This window comes from Carlito syrichta, unplaced genomic scaffold (assembly GCF_000164805.1).
Source record: "Carlito syrichta isolate Samal-C Ts95f unplaced genomic scaffold, Tarsius_syrichta-2.0.1 Scaffold309294, whole genome shotgun sequence".
NCBI lineage: Eukaryota > Metazoa > Chordata > Mammalia > Primates > Tarsiidae > Carlito > Carlito syrichta.
The window spans coordinates 929612-941868 of NW_007253390.1; the positions used below are offsets into that span (position 1 = coordinate 929612).

Consider the following 12257-nt stretch of genomic DNA (forward strand, 5'->3'; position numbering starts at 1 on the left):
TATGTTTAGTATAACCTTAGTATGGTGGTTAAAAGTACAAACTGCCTGGGTTCAAAGTCTGACATCATCACTCATTAGCTGTTTGACTTTCAACAAATATCTTAACCTCTCTGCGTTTCAACTTCTCCATCTGTAAAACTGAGATAATAATGGCAACTTATCTCAAAGGGTCATTCTGAGGGTTCAAAGAAGTAATACGTTGAAAGCACATAAACAAGGATTGGCATGTGGCAAGCACCCAATATGTGTAGTTGTTGTTGTTAGTATTATTATTATCATTTAAGGCCAGGTGCGGTGGTTCATGCCTGTAATCCCAGCACTTTGAGAGGCTGAGGTGGGAGGATTGCTTGAGCCCAGGAGTTCAAAACCAGACTAGGCAACATAGCAAAACCTAATCTATGTAAAAAATCCCAAAGTTAGCAGGGTGTGATAGCACATACCCGTAGTCCCACCTGCTCAGGAGGCTGAGATGGAAGGCTTGCCTGAGCCCAGGAGATCGAGTCTACAGTGAGCCATGATCATGTCACTGTACTCCAGCCTGGGTGACAGACTGAAACCGTAACTCAAAAAAAAGAAGAGAAAATCAGCATCATCATCTGTGACAGATGCACATAGGTGGCAGAGCCAGATTCAAACCCAGATCTGTCTTACTCTAAATTGCTTGTCCTTAATTATTAGACTGTAATAATAATGATGACATAATAATGATGACAACAATGTGAACGTACATGGAGTGTTTACTGTACTCTCGGACCTATTCTCCATGCTTTCCATGTGTTATTAGCTTCTTACATCCTCAGAACAATCCCCCGAGCTAAGTAGCCACCAGCATCCCCATTTGACTCTGATGCCCAGTGTGTGCCATATCGAGTCCCCCATGAGAAGTTGGCGGCACAGTCACCAAGCAGCTTGACTGGCCTCCCCCCCCCACCCGGCTGGGGTCACCACAGTTCAAGGCCAGGCCCCCATGATCTCCCTGTGGACTGTGGTGGGGATTCCCAAGTCGTCCCCTCCCTGGTCTTGAGCACTAGAGTGATCAACCCTCCCCTCCCCAGAGTCCCTTCTCACTCCCATCCAGCCCCCCACTTGTGAATCCAGAACTAATTATGTTTCCTTGCTCAGAATCTTACAATAGCAGCTCGTGGCTTAAAATAAAATACATAGGTCTGCACAGGTGTGGAGGGGAGGGTGCTTCATATTTTCCCCTGGCCTCTCCGTTCAGCTTCCTTTCCTGTCCCACCACCCCCTACCACACCCAGGTGCCAGCCCCACACTTTATGACCACTTCTCCATGAGTCTGTTCCTAAACAGGTGCTTTCCCACCTGTGTTTTCTCACTGACCTTCCTCTTCCGAGACAGCTCTTCTTACCACTTCTACCTCAAGCCTGGCTTAAATGCTGTCACCTCTAGGAAACTTCTTCTCAATGTTTCCTTCCCCTCCTTTGCCAGGCTGCCCCCATGCCTGAGGTGACCTGGTTGAAGGATGGCTTGCCCTTGCCCAAAAGAAGTGTGACCACCACTGAGGATGGCCTCACCAAGCTCCTAATTCCTGTGGCCAGCCTCTCGGACAGTGGCCTTTACACCGTGGTGCTGAGGAACCTTCAGGGGAAGGAGGCTGTCTACACCTTCCGCCTCAGGGTGGCAGGTAAGGCAGGTGTGTCTCCAAGCTCTGGACATCAGCTCGCTCACTCACCAAGTCATGGATGTGGCCACTGGCCTGGCCATAGGTGTCAGATATTCTGCCAGGTTGGGTGTGCAAGGCGACCACTACTCACCCTTCCATTGTGCTTAAAGATAGAAAGAAGTAGGCTATGTGCAATGGTTCATGCCTGTAATCTCAGCACTTTGGGAGGTTAAGGTGGGAGGATTGCTTGAGCCTAGGAGTTCAAGGTCAGCCTAGTCAACATAGCGAGATCTTGTCTCTACGAAATAATAATAATAATAATAATAATAATAAATTAGCTGGGTGAGGTGGCAATGCCCGTAGTCCAGCTGCTCAGGAGGCTGAAGCAGAAGGATCGCCTGAGCTCAGGAGGGTGAGGCTGCAATGAGCCATGAGCATGCCACTGTACTCCAGCCTGGGCCACAGAGTGAGACCCCTGACTCAAAACCAAAAAAACGAAAAAACTTAAGAAAAAAAAAAAGATAGAAGAGAGGAAAGGACAAGGAAGATCTCCCGAGGGGCTTCCATTTGTTCTGCCTCAGCTTAATAGGGACAGTCATGCCACATCCTCTCCCCAACCTCAGCTATTCCTCACTCTCAGTCAGTGAGCAAAGGCAGTCACCACCACGATACCACTGGAAAGAATTATCTCTGATCCTTGCACAAGATAAAAGCTGTCCTCCCCAGCTAGGACTCTCACACCGTCCCTACCCTGGAGAAGTTTCAGATATATCGAAATATGAAACAGACTAACAGTGGGGACTCGTTAACCTGGTTTCATAAAAGCCCCTGCCTCTGTCCAAAACAGCGCTGCATGTCCTATGTTATTTTACCTAAAAACACATGTGAATCAAAGTTATTATTTGGGGGGAGATTTTCCACCCTCTAGCGATAATGGTAGACCCCTGGCCAAGCTCTCTCTCTGGCTCCTGCTACCTGTGTGACAAGACTGCATTCCCCAGGACTCCCAGAAGATCTGAGGACCTGGGGGACGGCCTCAGCAGCAGCCCTGTAGGGTCCCCTCCAACGTGGGTTCCCTCTGCCCTGTCTCTTAAAGCATGTCCGCAGGCGCCAGGGCCAATCCGCCTGCAGGAGAACGTGCCTGGGACAGTGACCGCTGAGTGGGAGCCCTCTCTGGATGAGGCCCAGGGCATCCCACTGTACTACACCGTGCTGACACGCTCCTCGGCTAACGGCCCCTGGCGCGAGGCAGCCGACCACGTCCACACCAACCACTTCACTCTCTTGGGTGTCCTCCCGGGCCACGAGTACTACTTCCGGGTGGTGGCCAAGAATGAGCTGGGGGTCAGCACACCCTCAGACACCAGCCAGCCCTGGTGCATCCCCCGGCAGCGCGGTGAGCAGGGTTTGAGAGGGACCCGTGGCCGGGGTGGGGGCTGTGGTCTGCACCACAGAAGGCTGCACCCAAGGGTGGTGGAGTGCCCCTGGGGGGTGGGGGAGGAGGAGGGCTGAGAATGACTCTGGTGAGGTGACCTGGAGCACACCCACATGCACAGCCAGCAGCCCCAAGGGCTGCCACCCACTCCTGCCTCACCCCACACCCCCCCGGACTTACGACCCCTGCATTCCTGACTCAGGGTGGTCCCAACTCCCTAGGGAGAACAAGAGTGGCGTGGGTGTTTGGGATGCCTTTGGGTGAATTCTCCAAAGCAGGAGCAGTCAATAAGGCAACTAGAGGCTAACGTTTACTTTGAAATCAGACTGTAATTTACAGCCAAGTAGATGTGGACCTTGAAAAGCAGTCACTAGGAAAAGTAAGTCATCAGATCAGATGAATGGTTTCATTTTTATAAAATGCAGACATGTCTGGAAGGTTCCACACCAATATGTCAGATGCGGTCATCTATAGGTAACAAGATTATGATTAGTTTTTATTCTTTCTCTATACACTTGGATTCTCCATACATTCTATTTTATCCACAGTGAATGTGTGTTAGGCTATAGTAAAAATACACACACACACACACACACACACACACACACACACACACACACACACACACACATCCATAAAGACTTTTAGGAAAAGGATTTAAAAGATGGGTCAAGCCTGGGGGTTCAAATGTGCAGTAAGATATGGCAGGAAGGCCCAGGAAATTCCCAAGTAACCGCGTCATAAACTCTCTGCCCAGACTTGGGCCTCGACCAGGCCTTCCTCCCTTTCTCACCCTCCTCTCTCTGATCCTGGTTTCCACCACAGACAGGTTCCCAGTGAAAACTCCGAGCTACCGGGAGCCTGACCTGAGCCAGAAGCCCCGGTTCCTGGTGGGCCTGCGGTCCCATCTGCTGCCACAGGGCTGCGAGTGCTGCATGAGCTGTGCTGTGCGAGGCTCGCCCCGGCCTCACATCACCTGGTTCAAGAATGGCCAGAGTCTGGAAGGAAACCCTGCGGTGTATAGCACCGATGTGCTAGGTGTGTGCTCCCTGGTCATACCCAGCGTCTCCCCTGAGGACAGCGGCGAGTACAAAGCTGTGGCCGAGAACATGCTGGGCCAGGCTGTCAGTACAGCCACCCTCATTGTCATAGGAAACAGTGGTCGCCCTGGCAGTGGGTCAAGTTGGCAGGGAGACGGGAAGGAGAGTCAGGGAAGCAGCCACCTGCCTGTCTTCAGGGAGCCCTCAAGGAGGCCTGTCTCCCCACGAGTCATTCAGCTAGGGGTCAGGAGACCAGGATTCTCTGCCTAACTCCATATCAACTCTGTTCTCTAGCCTGGCCATCACTAGGCCCCCTGGGGTCTTCATTTGCCCATTTGTAGAAAGGCATTCGGACTAGACGAGCAACTCTTGATTGAAGGGACTGCGTACTGCTCACCCAAGTCTCTCCAAGTCTCTTGCAACACATTTCAGAATGAGAGACTGAGAGGCTTCTTCTGTGTTGCTCTTTCTAAATATGCCCAAATATGGACATGTAGCACCTAAAAAGCCATGCTGATTTTTCTCATTGGTAGTCTCTTTTTCAAATAATATGTTAATAAGAAAACATTTTACTCCAATAGTACTTAAAACAACTTATGTTTTGAATAGCGAAATAAAGTAATCCTTAAACAATTTCAGTTATTCAGAGTTGACCTTTGTGCAAAAATGGTACTTCAGCTCCAGACCAGAACATTTCTTTTCTCTGTAGCATCTATGCCAAGGCATTTAGGAAGCCACTGTGAAATGACCCAGTGTGTATACACACGTGGTTCTGGAAAGAAGCTGGTGTTTGTGGTTGGTTATGGTTGTCTGAGGGGCCGGGGAAGAACTTTGCCCAAACTCAGGGAGCAGTACATGGTGGCTCTGGATTTGAACCCATGGCCCCCGACAGCAAAGCCTACAAGCCTAGTCCCATACTATATTGCCTATACCACTGAACAGGCATGGGGAGCCAGCAACCGTCCCTCTGGACTAACTGGAGAGACTAACTGGAATACCCTTTGTCTTGCAGAGCCCAGGTCCTAGCCCCACCTCACTCTGGGATGGTCCTGGGTCCCTGAAACATCACAACTGACACCCATGCTGGCTCCAGGGGGCCAGTCCCAAAGGGTGGAACCCCAGCAAGAGAGGAGTGGGAAGCCTCCTGGGGAGGTTTAGCTAGGAGGACGTGAAGTCCTCAAGGAAGAAAAACAAGCAGGGGGGGATTCAGCCTTCCAGGCCCAAGCTAAGTCATTGAACAGAATGACAGCAAACCCTCTGGACCCTCATTCACCAGGTGGGTTTCTTTACTCTCCACTTCAGGAGATCCAGAGAGCACCTGTCAGCAGGATGGGGCCAGTTCCTTTCTTTACTAGGCTGCGCCCCTTGGAGAGAAGGCAGGACCAGCGGAGTCTGCTGTGACCACAGGGAGGGAAGAGAAGGGAGGTCAGAGGACCTGGGTGAGGACTAGGGCATCAAGGACATGTGTGCATGTGGGGAGGCGCTTTCTGTACTTTTCTCCGTTAAAACATTAGGCGAAGATAGGCAAATCATCTGCAAATGAACTTGGGATTGAGGTGTTGAAGGAAACATCCCCACAGCAAAGTCTTCATACCAGGCTTCAGCTGGGAGGCTGAGTGGGTGCTGGCTCAAGGGAAGAATGGACTCAGAATTAGGTTCTTCTCCTGCCACCCAGGCCTACATTTGATAGGAAGGGCAAGAAAGCCAGGAAAGGTGAATGGGTCTGCATGGCAGAGAGGCCTCCCTTCCTCCAGGCTGCAGGTTCCTGCTCTTCTTTGTCTGGTAGAAGTCCTGTGAGCAGCAGGGCTGAGGGGTGTTATGTGTGTGGGGACCACAGGGCCGGGGTTGCCTGGGACTGTCTTACACCGGTCACTCTCTAGGGCTGGAAAGAGTCTGGGTTGGGAAGAGACCTACTCTAGGATCTGCTCTGTCAGAAGGGGAAGAGAAAGGCATCAAGTGCATCAAGGCTCTGTAGGGGCCTCCTCACCTTCTCCATGGCCCCCACAGCACCGTGTCAGGACCTCCTTTTCCTGGAGGGACTTCTGTGTGACCTCTCACTGCCTCCAGAATCTTCACCCTCCCTCATCCTCAAGGCATAGCCCTGAACCTCTCAGTTTCTGGGAAATATTCTGCAATTCCCAGGGGCCAAAAGGAAAGAGGGAGCCCTGGGGAAGGCCGAGCCCCACTCTCTCCCAGGGCATCAGCTCCAAGGCCAGGCAAGTCACGTGATAAGCTAGAACACAGTCTGTTCTTCGCTCCCTCTGCATAGATCCTGATTTCTGCTTCCCACAGCCTTTCCGTGTCTCCAAATGCAGATCAGACGCAGGAAGGAAGGAGCATAAATCACAGAAGGAAGGATTGAGGATGGATGACAAACACACCTTGCTGAGTGGTGGGAATATGAGGGGGGACCCCCCAAGAATCACAATGATCTTTTTGGAGGGTGGGCCCCTTATAGCACAGGCTTCTCCTGCTAGGTAAGTGCTCTAGGAGCCCATGGGCATCAGTGTACCAGCTAGCATTGTTGTGAGAGGCTGCGTTCAGCTTCAGCAAACTTTATTTTCTGCAATTCTTTCAATGCTTTTGCCTATTTCATGATGGGTGATTTATGAGCACATCTGCCTACACCGCGCTAAGTGCTCGGCAGTTTTTGACCAAAACCAGATGACCTCCATGCTCCACCCTCTCTATTCACCCAAACTTACCCTGAGCAACTTTTTGTTTGTTTGTTTCCCTGGATGAAAACATTCCTCAAAGGGAAATTTTTATTTTTATTTTTGAGTTAGAGTCTCACTCTGTCGCCCAGACTGGAGTGCAGTGACCGCTTCCGGCCACCGCAGCCTCGATCTGCTGGGCTCCGGCGATCCTTACACCTCAGCCTTCCAAGTAGCCAGAATTACAGGCATGTGCTACCACACCCGGCTGATTTTTATTTTTTCATTTATTGTAGAGATGAGGTCTCGCTGCCCAGGCGGGTCTCGAACCCTCGGGCTCAGGCAATCCACTCACCTCAGCCTCCCAAAGGCGCGGGATTACAGGCTGAGCCACCAAGCCCGGCTCAAAGGGAAATATTGATGTGGAAGAGGTGCAGCAAAAAATGGCAGAAGCACTAAAAGTCATCAAAATTGACAAGTTTGGGAACTGTTATGAGCAGTGGAAAAAAAATCTCCATAGATGTACTGCATCAAACAAAAAGTACTTTGAAGGTGATTGAAGTTTAAACATGTAAGAATAAATACACAATTTTTAATAAATAAATCCCAAGGTTTTTTTGTCCCCCCTCATGGGACTAAAGGAGAGTTTTCAGAACTGGAGAAATAATTGCCCACCCCAAATAGACCAGGAGTGTCCCTCTGAGGCAGGGGAACGGACCAGATGACCTTTGTCCATGTAGGTTATGATTCATTCCTGCCCCCACCATAGAACCTGCAAGAACCATTTTTCTTGGAGCTGCTCTTGTCCTCATAAGTGTTCTTCATGCTGTAGGGTCCGGGAATTGTGGGATGGTAGGGCTTTAGGCCCACAGTCTACAGTTTCAGAAAAGGAGAGAGAATTTGCACAGAGGGGATGACTCAGTGCCCATGGCATACCTAGCCCTGACCAGGCACTCATAATGCAAAGGTGAGAAGAGAAAACTTTCTGCACCTCTAAGGGTGGGTGCAGAAGCCTGACCTCCTGAAGAGATACAAGGACAAAAGATAGTATCCAGGGATGGCAGCATGAGACAACTTCATTTGTCTGGAACAGGCACTATAGAAGGAGATTTGAAGACAACTCAGATGTGAGTCCTACTCAAGGAATCCACAGCTGAGAGGCAAGACTTGTACACCATGAGCCATAATCCAAAGTAGCAAGTGATGCTTACTCTAAGAAGGGCACCAAGGAGGGCTTCCCAAGGTGGTGACATCCTTGAAGGATAAATAGGAACTGGGCAGACACTGTGAGCACAGGCAAGGAGGCAGAAAAGCACAGATAGGGCTCAAGGACTGGCGAGGGGTTCCATTTGGACAACTCAGGGTGACCTATGTAGCTATCACAGTCCTTTAGCTCTAACGCCAAAGGGAAACATGCCTGGACCAGTCGGATACATGTGCTCTGGGTACCAACCACTGTGTAGGCAGAGTTCCTGCTGTAGCAGGCCTGGGACAGCAGAAGCAGTGGTCTGTTTTTGTGGGGAACAGCTGAGTGCCAATCCTGGGTCAAGCAAGATTTGTCCCCGGGAGGGGGCTAGCATTCTTCTATAACTGAGATGGAATGTGAAGGGAAAAGGAGCAGTTGGGGCATTTTCATTCATTTCCACACAAAGCCAAAAAAACAAACAAAGGCTCTTGTCAGTCAGGTATATCGAGTCTGAGTATAAATTTAAAGGCGAGTTCTGCTACTGCTACTAATTGTGTAATCTCCAGCAAGACCTTTCACTTATCTACACTTGGTTTTTCATTTATACATTAAGACTAAGTGTTGCTTAACCCAAGGTCACAAAGATTTTCTCCTGTTTTCTTCTAGAAGTTCTATGACTTTAATTCTTACATCTCAGTCTGTCCATTTTGAGTGAATTTTTGTATGTGGTGTGAGATAAGAGTGGAGAATTATTTTTTTCTCTCAGACTTACCTTTTCTCCATTGAATTACCTTGGAATGTTTATTGAAAACCAATTGGCCATATACGTGTGGATCTATATTTGGTTTCTTTATCATTTACTCTTCTATTTTCTGGGAAAAGTTTATATAGAGTTGTTATAATATATTTCTTAAATGTTTGGTAGAATTTACCAATAAAGTTACTGGGTCTTGAGTTTTCTTTGTGGGAAAGATTTGACCACAAATTCCATTTTTTATATAGATGTGTAGGGTTATACAAGCTACCGATGTATCCCCAAATAAGCTTTGATTATGTGTGACTTTCAAAGAATTTGTTCATTTCATCTAAGTTGTTGAATCTGTTGGCATAAAGTTATATATAATATTTCCCTTATGATCCCAGGCTGGTTTTGAACTCCTGGCTTTAAGCGATCTTCCCAAAGCATTGGGATCTCAAAGTGCTGGGATTACAAACATGAGCCACTGTGCCCAGCCTTGCTGTCATTAACTCTTCAGTTTATTAAATGAGATTAGCCTAATCTTGGTACTAGAATCACAAGGACAGTATAAAGGAGGAAATTTACAGGCAAATCTAATTATCAACATAGATGCAAAATCCTTAACAGCAAGGAGGAAAAATGCTCATACATCATGACCAAGATACAGAGTTGCAATATTGAGTTAATATTAATATTAACATTAGAAATATTAGAAAAAATTATTAATGTAATTCACCACATTGATAAATTAAAGAAGAAAAACCATTCAATCATCTTAATAGATGTAGATTAAGGATTCAATAAAACTCAACACCCAGTGAGAGGCAGTAGAGAGTGTTACAAGCAGAGACTTTGGAGCCAGACTACCTGGTTTTGAATGCTGATTATGCTATTAAGGAGCTCTGTAACCTTCACTGAGTTATTTCATCTCTCTGACGTTCAGTTTCCTTCCTTATCTATATAGATGTAGATAATATTGGCACCTTCCTCATAGGTGAGTTGTAAGGATTAAAATAATTTATACATGTAAAACATTTAGGACAGTCCTTACACATGGTAATACATGTTTGCTATTATTATATTAGTAATTAACAACCTAATAAAACCACTCTTAGAATACTAGAAAAAAATATATAACTATAATCTAGGAAAGGGCATCTACAAAGACTTGCAGGAAACAGGATTTTTTTTTTTTTTGAGATAGAGTCTTACTCTGCTGGCTCTGGCTGGAATGCATGGTCACAGCTCATTGCAGTCTCTACCTACTGGGCTCAAGCAATCCTCCAAAGCTTCCCAACACAGTGGGTTTTGCTTTGCTTTTTGTTTGTTTGCTTGTTTGTTTTTGTAGAGACAGGATCTTGCTATGTCGCCTAGGCTGGTCTCAAACTCCTGGGCTCAAGCAATCGTCTTGCCTTGGCCTCTTGAACTGCTGGGCTTACAGGCATGAGCCACCACACCTGACCTGAAAGCATTTCTTGAACAAGATGCTAGAAACAAAGCCATAAAAGAAAAGATTATAAAGTTGACTATATTAACATTAGGCATGTGTTTTTATCAAAAGACAAAAAAGATCATGAGAAGATAAGTCACAGGTTAAAGGAAATATTTGCCACACAAATATTGGTCAGTGAATTATTTTCCATAACTAATGTCCATAAGGAAACCTTCGAATCAATGAGAGAATAATAAACGTCTCAAGAGAAAAACTGGTAAAAGACACAGACATTTCAAACAAATATTGACCCATAAATATATGAAAAGATGCTCAACTTCATTGGCAACCCTAGAAGTGCACGTTTAAACCACAATTGTATAACATTTCAGCTCAATCAGATTGGCAACACTTCATAGTCTGTTGCAAGTATTGGTGAGACTGAGAAGCCATTGAACTCTCACCCACTGTTGGTGGAGTGTAAACTGGGGAACCATTCTGCTGTTACTTGATCAGGTTGACCATGGTGATTATACCTTTCGACCCAGCAATTCTCCTTCTCAGTATGTATGCCACACAATAAGCTTTAGCACAAACGTGCCCTGTGTAAAAGGATGTTCATAGCAGCATTGTGACTGTTATCATATCCACAAACTGGAAACAACCCAATATTTATCAACAGTAGAATGATTTCTTAAAAATGAAATATAATAAAGGGTTGAAAAGGGATGAACAATCACTTCAATCATCAATATGGATATATTTCAAAAACAATTTGATTAAAAGAAATTACATAAACTACATGCAGTACAAGTCCACTATAATAAGGACAAAACCAAACATGTTGTTTAAGGATGCACACATATGAGGTGCAACTCTATAGAAAAGTGAGAGGGTAATTAACTAGGTGTCAGAGTGGTAACTCCTGGAGGGGTAAGCGAGGACGTGGATAAGATTGGGAGGCCTCTGAAGAACTGGTAATGGTCTGTTTCTTTTGTTTTTATTAGAAAATATAGTTTATTTAGAAAGTAAATGAGAGAGAGAGAGAGGTTCACCTCCCCAAGGTAGGGAAGGGGGCCAAAGCTAGGAAACATGGCAACTATAGCTCAAGCAGTCACATGGTCAGACCATAGCTTAGCAAAGCAGTGGCGAATGGAGGGGGGTGGGGAAAGAGAGAGAGAGAGAGAAGATTCACCTTCCCAAGGTAGAGAGGGGGCCAAAGCCAAGAAACATGACAGCCATAGCTCAAAGTGCCACGTGGACACACCAGAGTTTAACGAAGCAATGGCCTGGTCTGTTTCTTAGTTTGGGTACTGGTCACATGAATTTACTCCATCAGAGGCAGTGTCTGTTCTCTGCCCCTGTACTCCCAGCTGCCCCTGTACTCCCAGCTGCCCCTTTACTCTAACCTCCTGCTGGGTGGGCTCCTGGTCTTCAGCTGAGGTTGCTAAAATGGGAATCTCTCTCCCTGCACACACACGACATTGTTATTTGAGCTGGAACAGTCCATCTTTCATCAAGTCTTTAAAAATCCCTGCTTAGAAAAAGTCTTCTTAAGGCCGACGCTGTGGCTCACAATTGTAAATCCAGCACTTCGGGAGGCCGAGGTGGGAGGATCACTTGAACCCAGGAGTTCAAGACCAGCCTAGGCAACATAGTGAGACCTTGTCTCTACAAAAAATTCAAAAAATTAGCCAGGCATGGTGGTACACACCTGTAGTCCCAGCTACTCCAGAGGCTAAGGCAGGAGGATTGCTTGAGCCGGATGCAGGCTGCAGTGAGCCATGATCACTGTACTCCAGCCTCAAAAAAAAAAAAAGTCTTTTCATTTTGCACTGGTCCCACAAATGATGTAGCCGGCCCTGGGTGAGGGTAGGGTCAGCATGGAGCAGTAGTTCCCAAATTTCAGTACACGTCAAAATTACTCTGGATGCTTCACACAAATATTACCACTGATAATGATAAGAATCCTGGCCAGGCTCAGTGGCTCAGCCTGTAATCCCAGCACTTTCGGAGGCCAAGGTGTGTGGATTGCCTGAGACTGCAAGTTCGAGACCAACCCAGGCAACTGGTAAGACTCCAAAAATTAGCTGGGTGTGGTAGCACACACCTGTAGTTCCAGCTACTTGGAAGGCTGAGGTGGAAGG

The 12257-nt window shown here is 47.1% G+C and overlaps 1 protein-coding gene across 1 annotated transcript in view; it reads left to right on the forward strand.

Annotated features, from left to right (window-relative positions):
* The window catches only part of IGFN1 (immunoglobulin-like and fibronectin type III domain containing 1), a 32469-nt gene extending 26271 nt beyond the window's left edge, over positions 1–6198 (forward strand). The window contains exons 21-24 of the mRNA XM_021717113.1: positions 1450–1645; positions 2721–3020; positions 3885–4232; positions 6107–6198. Of these exons, the coding sequence (XP_021572788.1) occupies positions 1450–1645; positions 2721–3020; positions 3885–4232; positions 6107–6198 (936 nt within the window). The remainder of the gene's footprint in view (positions 1–1449; positions 1646–2720; positions 3021–3884; positions 4233–6106) is intronic.
* The last annotated feature ends 6059 nt before the right edge of the window (positions 6199–12257 follow it).